This window comes from Mus pahari, chromosome 17, assembly GCF_900095145.1.
Source record: "Mus pahari chromosome 17, PAHARI_EIJ_v1.1, whole genome shotgun sequence".
Lineage (NCBI taxonomy): Eukaryota > Metazoa > Chordata > Mammalia > Rodentia > Muridae > Mus > Mus pahari.
Window position 1 is genome coordinate 54,043,512 of NC_034606.1, and position 13,606 is coordinate 54,057,117.

A 13,606-nucleotide genomic window follows, 5' to 3' on the forward strand; every position below is an offset into this window, starting at 1 on the left:
AACGAGGCTGTGTTGCCCTGTGGAGTTGACCTGCAAGGGGCTGCTTCTGGGGAAGGGGCTCAAGTCAGTGTCCTGAAGAAGCAGGCAACTTGGTGGGTACTGGGCCTAATGTCATCATGCTCCTCGGAAGTGTCCTCTGGTCCCAGGGTTCCATGAGCTGGTCCCCTTCCTGGAAACAGACGGCCAGGGACCTGAAGAAACATTCTTCTGATCCCTGGGGTCCGACAAGGCTGAGCCCCTGGCCAACTTGGGGCTCTCTTTCTGGCCTCTAACCCGGCTCTACTTCTGTGGGACCTACCGGATGGTCTGTGCTGTTCTCAAACCGGGGCTCTCCTTACCACACCCCTGCCTAGGAACCTAGGAAGGCTTTCCTTCCCCCACCTCTATTTACTCCCAATAGCTTCAGATAGCTCCTTGCTCTGGGCTCCTCTGGTCATGCTGAACCCTTTCCCTGCAAGCCTGACCTGCATTGACTCCCTGCATGGCTCACCTCAAAAACCCTCTCCTGCAGCTGCCTCTGCTAAACCAAGGTGCACTCCATCTGGCCGACTCCATGATACGTCGCCCACTCATCCTGTGGCACCACAGAACCTGCTCGCACAGAGCAGGCTGAGGAACGGCTGTTAGAAAGCAGAACTCAAGCTGGTCATGCTTTTTTCTCTGAAGCAAAGCCTGAGATGTAAGGGGGACCTGGTCTCTCCCAGCTGAGACCTGCCGTGGTTCCCCTGGCAGCCTGGCTGGGCATGTCCTCCAGACACCGGTTCCTATTTCTGCCTCCCGTAGACACCAACAGGTTAGAGGGCAGCTCTAGTTTTCATCGCCTGCCTCCCCAGCAGCCTTTTAGTCAAAATAGAAATCTGGCACTTGAAGGTCAGCATCTACTGAAAAATGTCATCCTAGCCTCTGCCGCCTTTTCACTTTCCCTAGTCCAGCAGTTTTCGACCTATGGGATATCTCGTATCAGATATCCTGCCCATCGGATATTATGATTCGTAACCATAGCAGAATTACAGTTAAGAGGCAGCAATGAAACAGTTTTATGGCTAGGGGTCACCACAGCGTGAGGAACTGTATTATAGGACCGCAACATTGGAAAGGTTGAGAACCACTCCCCTAGGCAGGCAAACAGGAGAGGTGGCACCATGGTGTGCCCTCAGAAAAAGGACAGGCTCAGGGAGAACATTGCCAGCCAACCAGAACTAGAACCCAGGCCCCTTCCTGACACTAGCCTTTCAGTGGGGGGTTTCAACCAATCAGTACACATACTCAGGAGCCTCATTGTGCTTTGTGAACCGTAGAGTAGGCCTGGCAGTCTCAGCTCTAAGCCCACCCCTGTCTTCTGTTAAGCTGCATGCATGGGGCTGAGGAGGTCAGAATTGGCCCCGGAACGTAGACATCAAAGTAGTGGACAACAGGGATGAGTGGTGCTTCACTAAGGAGCAAGGAAGGCTGAGGTCCCCTTGAGGCCAGGCCCTCTGGGAGACCAGGAAGCTGTAAAAAAATGCTGGCAGGAAATACCTGCCAGTTAGTCTCCATGCGGGACTCTTGGGTAACAGACTGCTGGAGGGAATCCTGCCTGGTGCAAGAAGAATTAATTCTCTTCCTCACGGCCGGTGGCGACTCCCAGGAGGGCCATTCACAGGAACAGTGTCAAGACAGGGTCTCCAAAAATCAGGGCCACAGTTGTAACCTTTTGGAAAGGGCTGGATGGGGCAGCTGGGAACTAGGCAGAGGGTCTGTGCCAGGGCCTGCTCTGGGTCGTCACTGTCTGGCTCCCACAGTAGCCTATCTTGGGGTACTCCAATGGAGATGTGTCCATTATGGGCTCACCTGGCTCCTCTCATTCACTCACCAACCCTGATCGGAAGGACCTGCAGCCCGGAGACCTGGCCTGAGTGGGCCAAGCGGCCTCCCTCCCTGCCCTGCTCTTTAAGGTGCCCTAGGAGACTGGTGAGTTTTGAAGCCTGGGTGAAGATACTGGGCACTTGCTGTCACTGGGGCCCCGCCCACCCAGAGACCTCAGCAGTCTCCGGGCTCTCAGTCACAAGCAGCCGAACACGTAGGAGGTCCTGATGGCCTGGGGCTGACTGGGCCAGCTTTTGCCCCTTAGTTCTGCCCTTGAGCCTCTCCACTTGGCATGCGATTCTCCAAGGAAACCAGAAGGGCGCCTCAGACGATCCCTAGTTTCTATCCCGGTCCCGTGCGCAGACGGCTCCCTAGACTCCAGGCCGTGGTGCGGAGGGACGCTTCCAGAACGCAGCTCCGTCGCACAGACTCGGCTGTAGGGGGCCCAGCACCCCGCGGTGCTCCGGGGTTGCTCTCTAGGACCTGGGGGCGTCGGGCCCGGAGGCGGAGCCCTGCGCTTAGACCCCGGCGGGGGCGGGGCCGCGCGCGCGCGGCCCTGGGAGGTGCTTCCCGGCATGCTGCGCGGCCCGCACCCTCGGCCCGGCCGGCCAGTCCGGCCGCCCCGCCCCGCCCCGGCCCAGCCCGTCAGCCCGGCGACGCGCGCATGGAGGCCGGCTGAGGAGCGCCGCCGCCTCGCTCGGTACGCCGTGGCCTGACCGGGGCGGGCGGGCGGGCAGGAGAGCGGGCGGGCGGGCCGGGGCTCCTCGCGCCTCGACGGCGCGTGCGGGAGGGCGCGGGCTGCAGGCGGGGACTGCGAAGACCAGGGGCACGGATCCCACCGGCTCGGGCTGACCCAGGACGGTGGAGATGCTCCTGGGCTCGGGAGGACCCGAGAGGACCCCGGAGGCTCCGAAGCGCTCTCGCTGGCTTTGGGACGTCCAAGAGCTTCTTTAGAAGTGGGGACAGTCTCCAAGCTTTCGAGCTCCCCAGGCGGAGGGGCTGGAGGTCCGCCGGTCTTGTGCGACACAGCTGTCCCTGGGCCTCCCTGTCTTGTCTTGCCGCCCTAGGAAGACTCATCTTGCGGTGGCCCGTGGTACTGGGGGCAGGATGCCAGCAGGGCTCTGGCACAGTGGACTGCTAGGCAGGAGCCTGCAGGCTCCTCCGGGGCATCGCCAGGTGGACAGAAACCAGGTCCCGGGAGGGCTGGCCAGGCTTCTTCATCTCCGGTTTGTTTCCTCTTCCGGCCCTCCGCTCTGCCACACTTAGGTAAAATATGTCCTGCCGGAGCAGGTTTACCCGGATCCTGCAGTGGCCGGGCTTCCAGAAACCGACAAGAGGAGGCCAGGGCTTTTGCACACCCTGTCATTTCTTGCTGTCTTGGTTTTCTGAGTAGACAGTGAAGGCTTGTCTAGTTTTTCCAGTTGGTCGCGGTCAGCTTTGGACCAGCCGTGGGGAGCAAGCTGCCATCCGAAAAACTGTTTTTTTGTTTTGTTTTGTTTTTAAAGAGATTGAAAAGCATGATGGGTGTGTCAGATCATGGTGGTAACAGGGTTTTGTGGATTGAGAAACTTAAACATTTATTCCTCTTAGGATTGCTTTAGAGGTTGGGAATCCTAGGTCGAATGTTAGTCTTTCTGGTGGCTGATGAAGACTCTGCCTGTCTTGTCGCCCTTTCTGGTCGTGTCCTCATAGCTGTTTAGTGTCTCTTACAAGGATGCTAATCCCATCGTGGGTCCTGCCTTATGGCCTCACCTGAGTTCAGTCGTCTCTTAAAACCTCTGCATGTTGATGTAATTATTTTGAGCCTTATATTTTCAGTATATGGATTTGGGTAGGACACAGTCTGAATAGGATCCAGAAGAGAGACGGCTGTGGGGCTGGGCAAGTGGGGAGCTTGACTGACGTGACTCTGGTTACTTGGACCTAGTATGCCAGGGCCATTACCTCCTTGTGGGCCCTGACAGGAGTGGGCCTTTTCTTCTCTTTGAGCCAACACTTCCCCTCTTAAAACCGCAGACTGCTGGGAATTTTCAGAGGCTAGTTCCCCTAGAAATTTAGCAGATGCTAAAAGTTCTGTTGTTTAGCATATGGAAGTATCGTGTCTGGTTGGTAGCCGGCCTGGAAATGTATCCCTACAGCCCTGCTCATTCGGGGATGCTGGTTGACACAGCCCTGCTCATTCGGGGATGCTGGCTGAGGCCTCTTTGACAGTAATCCCAGCCCTCTGACTTTATGCTGTGAAGGTTTGGTCTTAGCCGGGAACAGGTCTGGAAACTGTCTGCTACTGACTGGGGATTTATGAAGAGATTTGTCCCCTGGGGAGGTTGGGCAGTAGGAAGACACTTCTTGTGGCATGACTGTGTCTGAGATGGATACGTGACAAATGTTGTGGAGGTACAGCGACTGGGTGCTTAGGTGAGTATGGAGGTGGAGGCCTGCCTCAGTTGCTCAGCCAGAAATGGCGATCAGGGTGAGGAGGTACTGGTAGCCTGATGAGATTACATCTGAAGGCAGGAAGCCAAAGGGTTAGAAAATGTGTAGATTTGATAGTGCCAGGTACCCAGAATCCCAGACTTCTGGCTTAAGGGGTGGGGAGAGGCTCTCAGTAGCCCTTCTTGCCTGACCACCCCTCCCAGCTGGCCCTATTCTAGATGAGGGGCTGTATCGAGTGTGTCTGATGATCCAAGGGCTCAGGGCTTGTCTCCTGACCAGCCTGTGGACCCCTCCACCTACCATACAACCAGAGGTGAGACTAGTCCTGCTGTTAACCAGCCAGGGAGTTTCCAAGGCTATCTGGAGCCAGTGTTCCAGCTCTAGTGGCCTCCATACCCCTCAAAGGCTTAGAGGCACCCTGGACAAGCTTTGAAGGGTAGATCTACCAAGCCAACTACAAACCTGGGGCAGCTCCACCTCTTAAAGGGCGGGCAGGGCAGGGCAGGCAAAGCCGACGTGGTTCTTTCCCATTTGCTGGCTATGCTACAGCCTCTGGTTGGCCCGCCCACCTATACAGGATGTTTTAAGTTTGCATCTCATGCTCTGGCGGCCTGGTGCTGCTGTTAGTGATACTGGTTTGCTTACGTGTCTTTAGCCAGACCAAGGGTTATCCTCTCCTTTTTCACTGTTAGTGACTGTTTGGGACATGGAGTGGAAGGGACGGTCCCTACACTGTCTTGGAAGGCAGGTTCTTCAGAGCCCTCCCTACACACTTCCTTGTTCCTGTTTCTTTGAAGCACTTAATTCTGTTAATGAAAGGCGAAGGGTGAAGCTCCAGGCACAGATGCCAGGGTGTTTACTATTGACTTGGCTGTGCACAGGCTCTGAGCCAGCCACGGCAGGTCCCAGATGTGCTGACCTTTATATAAAATGTCCAGGTTGTGTTTTAGGACAGGTTCCAGACTAGAGAGGAGGGGGCCCCCAGGCCGGAGCAGTATGGTAAGCTCTGCTTGCCTCTGTAAAGACAGCCAGCCTCAGGCTAGGAACATAAGGTTTCAGAGGCTGTCTCAGGGTCTCTGCTGCCCTCTGCCTTAGATCCCAAGCTGGCCCTGTCACAGTTCTTCTTGTAGAAGACTGACAGTGCTTAGGCTTGGCCCCATTTTCATACTGGACATAGCGTTAGAGGTTTGATTATACCCAAAGAGACCCCTAAGTCACATACAACAGGACCAGAGATGCCCCAAAACAGACAAGAGACAGAAGTGGTAGATCAAAGCGAACTCAGAATGTCCCCAGGGTCTGTTGGGTACCACTGTCATCTTACCACACCCCCATTCTGACACAGCTCTTTCCAGAACACATATCCCTCAGTACACATCTAAGCAGAAACATCCTTTCTTGCTGTAGCCAAAGGAAAACTAAAATATTCTAGTTTCTTTTTTTTTAAGCTTTATTTATTTATTATTATATGTAATTACATACATAACTGTCTTCAGACACCCCAGAAGAGGGCGTCAGGTCTTGTTACAGATGGTTATGAGCCACCATGTGGTTGCTGGGATTTGAACTCAGGACCTTTGGAAGAGCAGTCGGGTACTCTTACCCACTGAGCCATCTCACCAGCCCAATATTCTAGTTTCTTAACATTATAAAACCTAGAGGGTTTATACCTCCCGCTTTTTTTTTTTTTTAAATTTTCAGGACACAGTTTCTCTGTATAGCCCTAGGTATTCTGGAACTCACTCTGTGAACCAGGCTGGCCTCAGACTCAGAGATCCGCCTGCCCCTGCCTCCTGAGAGCTAGGATCAAAGGCATGTGCCACCATTCCCCACGGGTACTGCTTTTAGAAGAACTGATGTTTGATCCCTGCTGGCGTACAACCACCTGCAACTCTGCCTCCAGGACATCTCTCTCCTGTGGGCACAAGCCACACGCAGACACACAAATATACATGTTTGGTAATATAATCTCTTAAAAAAATTACTATGCCCAGGGGCCAGATTTTTCCAACAGACTTGTCATTTTTAAAGAGCTTTCTTCAGCCTAGACCATTGTATCTGCAGAGTATTCCTGTCCTGACTGCTCAGCCCCTGTGGGATGTATGATAATTACACAATTGCGGCACACACCTTTGTTAAAGCAACATGTATAAAAGAAATATATCATTGTGTACAAGTGACTTGTACATAGGACTGATGATTTGACTCTGCTTGAGGACGTAGCTTCTGTAATTCATGAGGCCCACTAGCATGGAACCACAGCGCCTGGACACGGTGTGGCTAGGACTGCATAGGGAGGCTGGAGAGATGGCGGGCTGCCCTTGCAGAGGACCTGAGTTCAGTTTCCAACATTTAGATGCCTCGCAACCACCTGTGACTCCAGCTCCAGGGTAATCTGTCCCTTGTGGCCTCCACAGGAACCCAAACACATGTGCACATACACATATACACACGCACATCCATGACTGTGCGTGCGTGTGTGTGTGTGTGTGTGTGTGTGTGTGTGTGTGTGTCTGCCAGGTAGGCAGCGTCTCATTGGCAGATACATGAAGTCTGTTGACCTTGCTGTACTGTGGTCTGAAACTGCCTTTGTCCCCTTTGCTCTTTCCTCTGCACCATCTGGGACTCTTGGCCCCAACCCTGGGCTCCCAGTAACACAGTAAAGATCCACAACGCCGTGGACTGGTTGCCAGGGTACCACTCACAGTGCCGTGGACTGGTTGCCAGGGTAGCACCCCTTGTCAACTCTCTACTACACTTTCTTCCATGTTAGGCTTATTTGTCTTTTAAACTGGAAAAACTGTCTTGACTTATTAAGATGCTAATTGTTGTCTTGCTTAGCCTTCTTCCATCTGGCTGGTAGCCAAATGGTTGTGGCCATCGTTATAAAAAGAATGGAGAGCTTCCTTGAAGTGGCTTCTTACCATGGGGATAGCAGCCACAGCACTGTGTCCTACAACAACCCCAGAGGATTAGTACAACCCCTCAGGAAGATGTAGGCTAGCGTCACTGTTTGCACCTGTTGTGGGCCGAAGCCCCTGTGCCAGACACGACGTCTACACATAGTCATCTGTGTGTTGCTCAGGGATACTGCTGGCCCCTTACCAGTCGGGCACATTCCAAAAGGACCCTAGACCTCAAATAGCACATACATACCAGGAGGCAGCCAGTGATACTGGGACAGGAACGCTGAGGTCCTGTCCAGTCCTGTTGTCACAGTAATCTCTGATGTGACCCCAGGTAAGGACTGTATCTGTCTCCCCAGGCATCCTACATCAATCAGGAAGCTGTGGTTCAGCCATGGAGGGAGAGGAGAAGCCAGCTCAAGAGGTAATGGGAACTGAGGACGATTGAACAAACATCTTCCTAAACAACCTTTGTCCCATCCCAGCAACATCTGCTACTGTACACAGGAGGAGAGGGTCCCAGTGTGGGTCCCTTTAACTGCTTCTCTGCATGTACTTAGTAACTAGGATATTTTATAGTCCAGCAAGAAGTACCACCATGGGAAAGCCCTGAAGCAAATGGACTCTTGAGCTTGCTAAGGAAGTACAACAGGCCTAGAGTGTGCCTGACCTGTGGGGTGAGGCCTGCATGCTTGAACACTTACTCTCCCCCTCTGCAGGCTGACATGGAACCCGTGGTAACGTCAGGGGCCTCAGAAGCAGTGCCAAGGGTGCTACCTGGAGACACTCAGAGCATCTGTATGTTCCCCTCAGGACTTGGCGTAGCCACAGCACTGGGCTCCAGGGAGGGGTGGAACTGGCAGTGGCCTGCCCAGCTGTGGAACCCCTCAGTACAGCTTACATCTGCACAGAGCCTCTGCATGAGCCCACGTCTGGCCATATACCTGACCGAGACACTTCCAGAGGCACTAGTCACCCCCTCGTTCCCCATCCTCGGCCCTCCTCTAGGACAGTTTGGGTCTAGTTGAGGGTGGTGAGAAAGCTCCTGCCGAGGCCCCTCAGATAGTGCTCCATTCACAGATGTGATCAGGTGGTCTGTCCTGTCATCTGTGTACGCCAGTGTGTGGGATGCACCGCCTGCCAGAGATTGAGTCCTCACCTAACTAGAAAGGGTCTGTCGCTAGTGCATAGGCAGCAGGGCCCTGGCCCCTCACACAGGGGCGTCGGGCCCCTCTCGCAGGGGCACCGGGCCCCTCACATGGGGCCCCTCACACCATGACTTGGCTTTGGCTGTCGTAGCTGATGTGGATGCCTTCAACTTGCTCCTGGAGATGAAACTGAAACGACGGCGTGAACGCCCCAACCTTCCACGTACTGTGACCCAGCTAGTGGCCGAGGATGGGAGCAGGGTGTATGTGGTGGGCACTGCTCACTTCAGTGATGATAGCAAGAGGGACGTAGTGAAGGTAAGCACTGTGCACCCCCCCCCTTTTTTTTTGAAGATTTATTATTCTGCCCGCATATATGCCTGCAGGCCAGAAGAGGGCATCAGATCTCATAGATGGTTGTGAGCCACCATGTGGTTGCTGGGAATTGAACTCAGGACCTCTGGAAGAACAGCCAGTGTGCTCTTAACTACTGAGCCATCTCTCCAGCCCAAGCATTTTGCCCTTTTATTGCTATGCTTCTGCCAGTCTGTGCTCCAGGGACACAGGCCAGGGCAACCAGGCAGGACCTGTTGAGCAGGTATTCCTCGCTCTGGAGTCCCCCAGGGATGATAAGCGGTGCCTTCCTGCTTGCTCCACAGCTTGGAGCCTCCTGCTTTTTCTTCATTTTAGCAAGTAAAGCATCGCACAGCTTTCTTCAGTTGGTTTTCTCTAGAATTTGTCGCCGAAGCCACACGGGCTGTTAGTAGTGACTGCCCCTTGATGTGGGCTCCTTGTCCAGTGTGGAACTGCCGTATGGAAGGTAGCAGGATAGGTGTGTTGGAGTGTGGTGCTTGCTTTACAGACTATCCGGGAGGTGCAGCCGGATGTGGTCGTTGTGGAACTCTGTCAGTACCGTGTATCCATGCTCAAGATGGATGAGAGAACGCTGCTGCGAGAGGCCAAGGAGGTCAGCCTGGAGAAGCTGCAGCAGGCTGTCAGGCAGGTGCGCAGACGAGTGGGCCGTGGGGCCCAGAGTCTCCTGTGAGCTGATGACAAGCTCCTCAGTGGGGCGGCCTTCTGGTCAGTGCCATAGTACCCTGGTTGCTAACCCACTCCCTCACCCGGGAGAGGATAAGGTTCCACTACCAGATAGGAAAAGGGTAGAGCTGAAACCTCTACCCTCTAGTTCTGCTAGGCTGAAGTGGTGGGTCTGAGCATTGTCTGGGCCACCACGTTGCTGTATAACTCCTGTCTTCCACATTGCCCCAGCCCTCCTGGGCTAGAGATACATACAGCATGTGGTAGCACATCATTGTGGTCTTCGTGTTCAGAGGCCTCATGAGTGTCCCCAGACATGCTGAGGACTTCAACCCAGGAATCTCCCAGATGAGGGATGTCACCATAAACCACTTACTGAATACCCAGTAAAAGATGTTACTATTTCATCAGGTGGGATGTTTTTATTTTTAAAGATTTATTTATTGTTATATGTAAGTACACTGTAGCTGTCTTCAGACTCTCCAGAAGAGGGCATCAGATCTCATTACAGATGGTTGTGAGCCACCATGTGGTTGCTGGGATTTGAACTCAAGACCTTCAGAAGAGCAGTCAGTGCTCTTAACCATTGAGCCATCTCTCCAGCCCCCAGGTGTGATTTTAACACCAGTCATGTGTTGCCCTTGTCCCTGTCCTCCACCCCCACGCATGCCCTCCTCGAAACAGAGGGTCCACACTGTACTAGAGAAAGAGCCACACAACTGACTAAGCCATGTGCTCATTGCTGGGTGCCCTCCTGTGAGGGCAAGGTAAAGGTCAACAAGGGGAGGGGGGACGGCTGGTACCTGCTGCCCCTCACCCTCTCAAGGAGTCTCCAATGGCAGAGTCCTCCCAGCAACAGTGTGTGATAACATCTACAGGTGCTGTCCAGCAGGAAGCCACTGGTGTCCAGGTTTATTGTGGACTGGCCATGTGGACACAGCTGACCTCATCAGCTCTAGTTCCTACAGTAGTCCGTTGGTACTGCCAAACTCGTGATCCCACAAACAGGGCGTGGTGGGACACACCTTTTGTGTCTGCGCTTGGGAGGCAGTGATAGGTGCCTCTCTGAGTGCAAGGGTAGCCTGCTCTTCTCTGCGAGGAGGTCCAAGCCAACCAGTGCTACATTTTTAAAAATAGACAATATTAAAAATAAACAGGACCTCTGCCCCACACAAGTCTCATGGCCAGCCTAGACTTTGTGATCTGTCCCCCAAGTTAGGTAAGTAAGGACATTTCTATTGGGTAAACCTATCACCAGGTCTCAAAGGGCACTTTAATGATGCAAGAGCCAGACCTTCCTGGGAAGGTAGAGTAGACAGTCTACCCAGCAGCTTATGGGTGCTCCTTCCTTAGCTGGCCCAGGCCGGCTGTATCAGCCACGCAGGGTGGGTTCTCAGCACACTGACCCACACCTCAGGGTCCATGCAGCCTGGCCAGGCCAGAGGCAGCCAGTGGAGATGTTAGGCATCCACACTGCCCTCCACATATGGCTGTGGCAAGGACTAAAGCTCTCTGTTAGGTGTTGGACTCCAGTCTGTCTGCTCTGCATCAGCTTGGGCCTCAGCTGCGGTCAGGCGGTCCCCGGCAGGTAGCCCCTTTTCAACATCTTTGACCAGCCTATAAGGAAAACTGGTTTTCTGAGAAAACACATTTGAGTGATTCTTGAGGCCAAGGTGACCTGCTGTGGTGACCCTCTTCATGTACCAGTATGCCCTGCCCCCTGCCACTGGAAGGGGCCTGAGAACAGCCATGGGTTCAACAGCCTGACTCCAGGGCACCCTGCTGTCCCCATACTGCTTTGCCTTGCTCACCCTGCAATGCAGCTGACATGGTTCCTCTCCCTGCAGAATGGGCTTATGTCTGGACTCATGCAGATGTTGCTGCTGAAGGTGTCTGCTCACATCACTGAGCAGCTGGGCATGGCCCCTGGTGGCGAGTTCAGGGAGGCCTTCAAGGAGGTGGGTGCTAGGCGTGGTTTTGTGGACACATTGGTAGGGACTGGTGGGACCCACCCATGGCATCACAAGTCCTAGTACCTGGCCTCTTCCTTAGGCCAGCAAGGTACCATTCTGCAAATTCCACCTGGGTGACCGACCGATCCCAGTCACCTTCAAGAGGGCCATTGCTGCACTCTCCTTCTGGCAGAAAGTCAAGCTGGCCTGGGGCCTGTGCTTCCTGTCAGACCCCATCAGGTAGGACAGCCGCCCTGCCTGTCCCTGGCACATTCCACACCTACACCCGCTGTATGTCTCTCCCAGCTCCTCACATGCTCTTGCTAGCTTCCCTCCATGACCTCTGAACACAGTGCTGTGGTCCCTTTCCCGAGTCAACGACACAGACTTCCCATGTCTCCATCCCTATGGCCTGCCACTGGTCCCCTGTTCACCACACACACACACCAGCTAGCGGCATGCCCTCTGCCCTCAGCAAAGACGATGTGGAGCGCTGCAAGCAGAAGGACCTGTTGGAGCAGATGATGGCTGAGATGATTGGGGAGTTTCCTGACCTGCATCGAACCATTGTCTCAGAGCGTGATGTCTATCTGACCTATATGCTGCGGCAGGCCGCACGGCGCCTTGAGCTTCCCCGCGCCTCTGATGGTGATGGAAAGGTCAGGGTGGGAACTCCCTAAGATACTGGTTCCTGTGCCTGCCGCTGATGTTTGCCCTCCCCTGACAGCTGAGCCCAGGAAGTGTGTCCCATCTGTGGTTGTGGGCGTTGTTGGCATGGGGCATGTGCCTGGCATTGAGAAGAACTGGAGTACCGACCTCAACATCCAGGAGATCATGACGTGAGTGCCTCCCCACATCACCCCCAGTCCCTGTACCTGCACATCGTGGTGACCCACACATGGGAAGACCTTGGGAGTGCACTTGCAGCTTGGGCTACCATGCTTCTCCCCTCCACAGAGTCCCCCCACCGTCCCTCTCAGGCAGAGTGTCCCGGTTGGCCGTGAAGGCTGCCTTCTTTGGTCTCCTGGGCTACAGCCTGTACTGGATGGGCCGTCGAACCATGAACCTGGTCCTATCACTGCCTGCTGCGCAGTTCTGCCTCCAGAGGGTGAGCGAAGCCCGGCCAGGCCGGTAGGAGGACCTTGCAAGGAAGAGACTGCACCCAGGGGCTCTACTCCTCTGCATCGAGTGGGGTGCTCCCAAGGAGCTGGCACCACCTGTCTGGGGATGTCCCTGGGGACAGATGCATCCAAGCCACCCCCTATGGGGGCCTAGGCCAGGCTTTCCCTATCTTCCCAATGCCCAGCCCACCCAAATAAAGAATATTTCATTGTCTGAGCCCAGGCTTCCCAGCAGCCCACACACACTGTGGGGCCACCTATGGGCATTAGGGCCATCCGCAGTGTCAGGACCCAGCGGCCTAGTTCCAAAAGGACCAGAAGCTGAGGGGAGGCACTGAGACACCCCACCCTTAACCCCAGGTGGGTTTGGCAAGCTGTTGCTCTACCTACCTCACTGTGCCTTGTGCTCTGGCCGGCAGGAGCATCTGGGCCTGAGTGCATCTCACTGTGGGTTTGGGGCTGAGTCTCATGCACCTCCCTCCTGGTGTGTAGGGCCTGGCCTGGCCTGGACATGCATGTGGCATTGCCAGCTGCATCTCTGCCTGCAGAGAGTCTGTGGTTTAGTTTTGTGCGGTTTTGTTTTCTGTTTTTGTTTTTGTTTTTTAATGTCAAAAAGTTTTTTACTCAGGTAATTTTGACGTCAAAGAGAAAACAAACTGAAGCAAATATCAGGAAATACAAGCCTTAAATCCAGTGAGGACAAAGAAGTCATCTTTTTATTTGTGTTTGTGTGCCCTGAGTGGGCAGTGTATGTCAGAGCCGGCTTGGGGGTCCAGGCCAGCCCCTGCTAGACACCACTACAGCTCAGAGTGGCGTGAGGCTGCCTCGGATATGAGCCTGCAAGGCTGCCCCTGGTGTTGGTAGGGCCTTGGCCTGATTGCTGTGCATTAGCTGAGATGCACTGAGGGCAGTAGGCACCCACTATGGGCCACGAACCTAGGGCCATGGCTGGTTTGTGCGCAGCCAGCCATTCATGTGTACAGGCTGTGGCTCCTGCTTTATGGCACAGCCTGGCAAGACCACATTGATTGTCCTTGTGTTGGCTGCCAAATCAGGTGAGACACGGAGCTGGGCGGGGACATAGGGCTGGCTGGCTGTGTACTCTGTCTCACACTTGTGGACTCATTCCCTAGAAAGAAATAAATTTTAATTTTGGAAGCTCC

At 54.3% G+C, this 13,606-nt stretch overlaps 1 protein-coding gene across 1 annotated transcript; it reads left to right on the forward strand.

Moving 5' to 3' along the window:
• The first annotated feature begins 2,455 nt into the window (after positions 1–2,455).
• Positions 2,456–13,606, forward strand: Trabd (TraB domain containing). Its single transcript, XM_021216756.2, has 10 exons — positions 2,456–2,545; positions 7,544–7,608; positions 7,904–7,982; positions 8,484–8,650; positions 9,195–9,335; positions 11,218–11,328; positions 11,423–11,562; positions 11,798–11,970; positions 12,050–12,161; positions 12,280–13,606. The coding sequence occupies exons 2-10, from the start codon at positions 7,579–7,581 to the stop codon at positions 12,455–12,457; spliced, it is 1,131 nt and encodes a 376-aa protein (XP_021072415.1). The 5' UTR covers positions 2,456–2,545; positions 7,544–7,578; the 3' UTR covers positions 12,458–13,606.

Coding starts and splice junctions, on each gene's coding strand:
- Trabd (XM_021216756.2), top strand. CDS start 7,579: ATGGAGGGAGAGGAGAAGCCAGCTCAAGAG. Junction 7,609..7,903: donor AGGAGAAGCCAGCTCAAGAG/GTAATGGGAACT, acceptor CCCCCTCTGCAG/GCTGACATGGAACCCGTGGT. Junction 11,563..11,797: donor TTCCTGTCAGACCCCATCAG/GTAGGACAGCCG, acceptor CTCTGCCCTCAG/CAAAGACGATGTGGAGCGCT.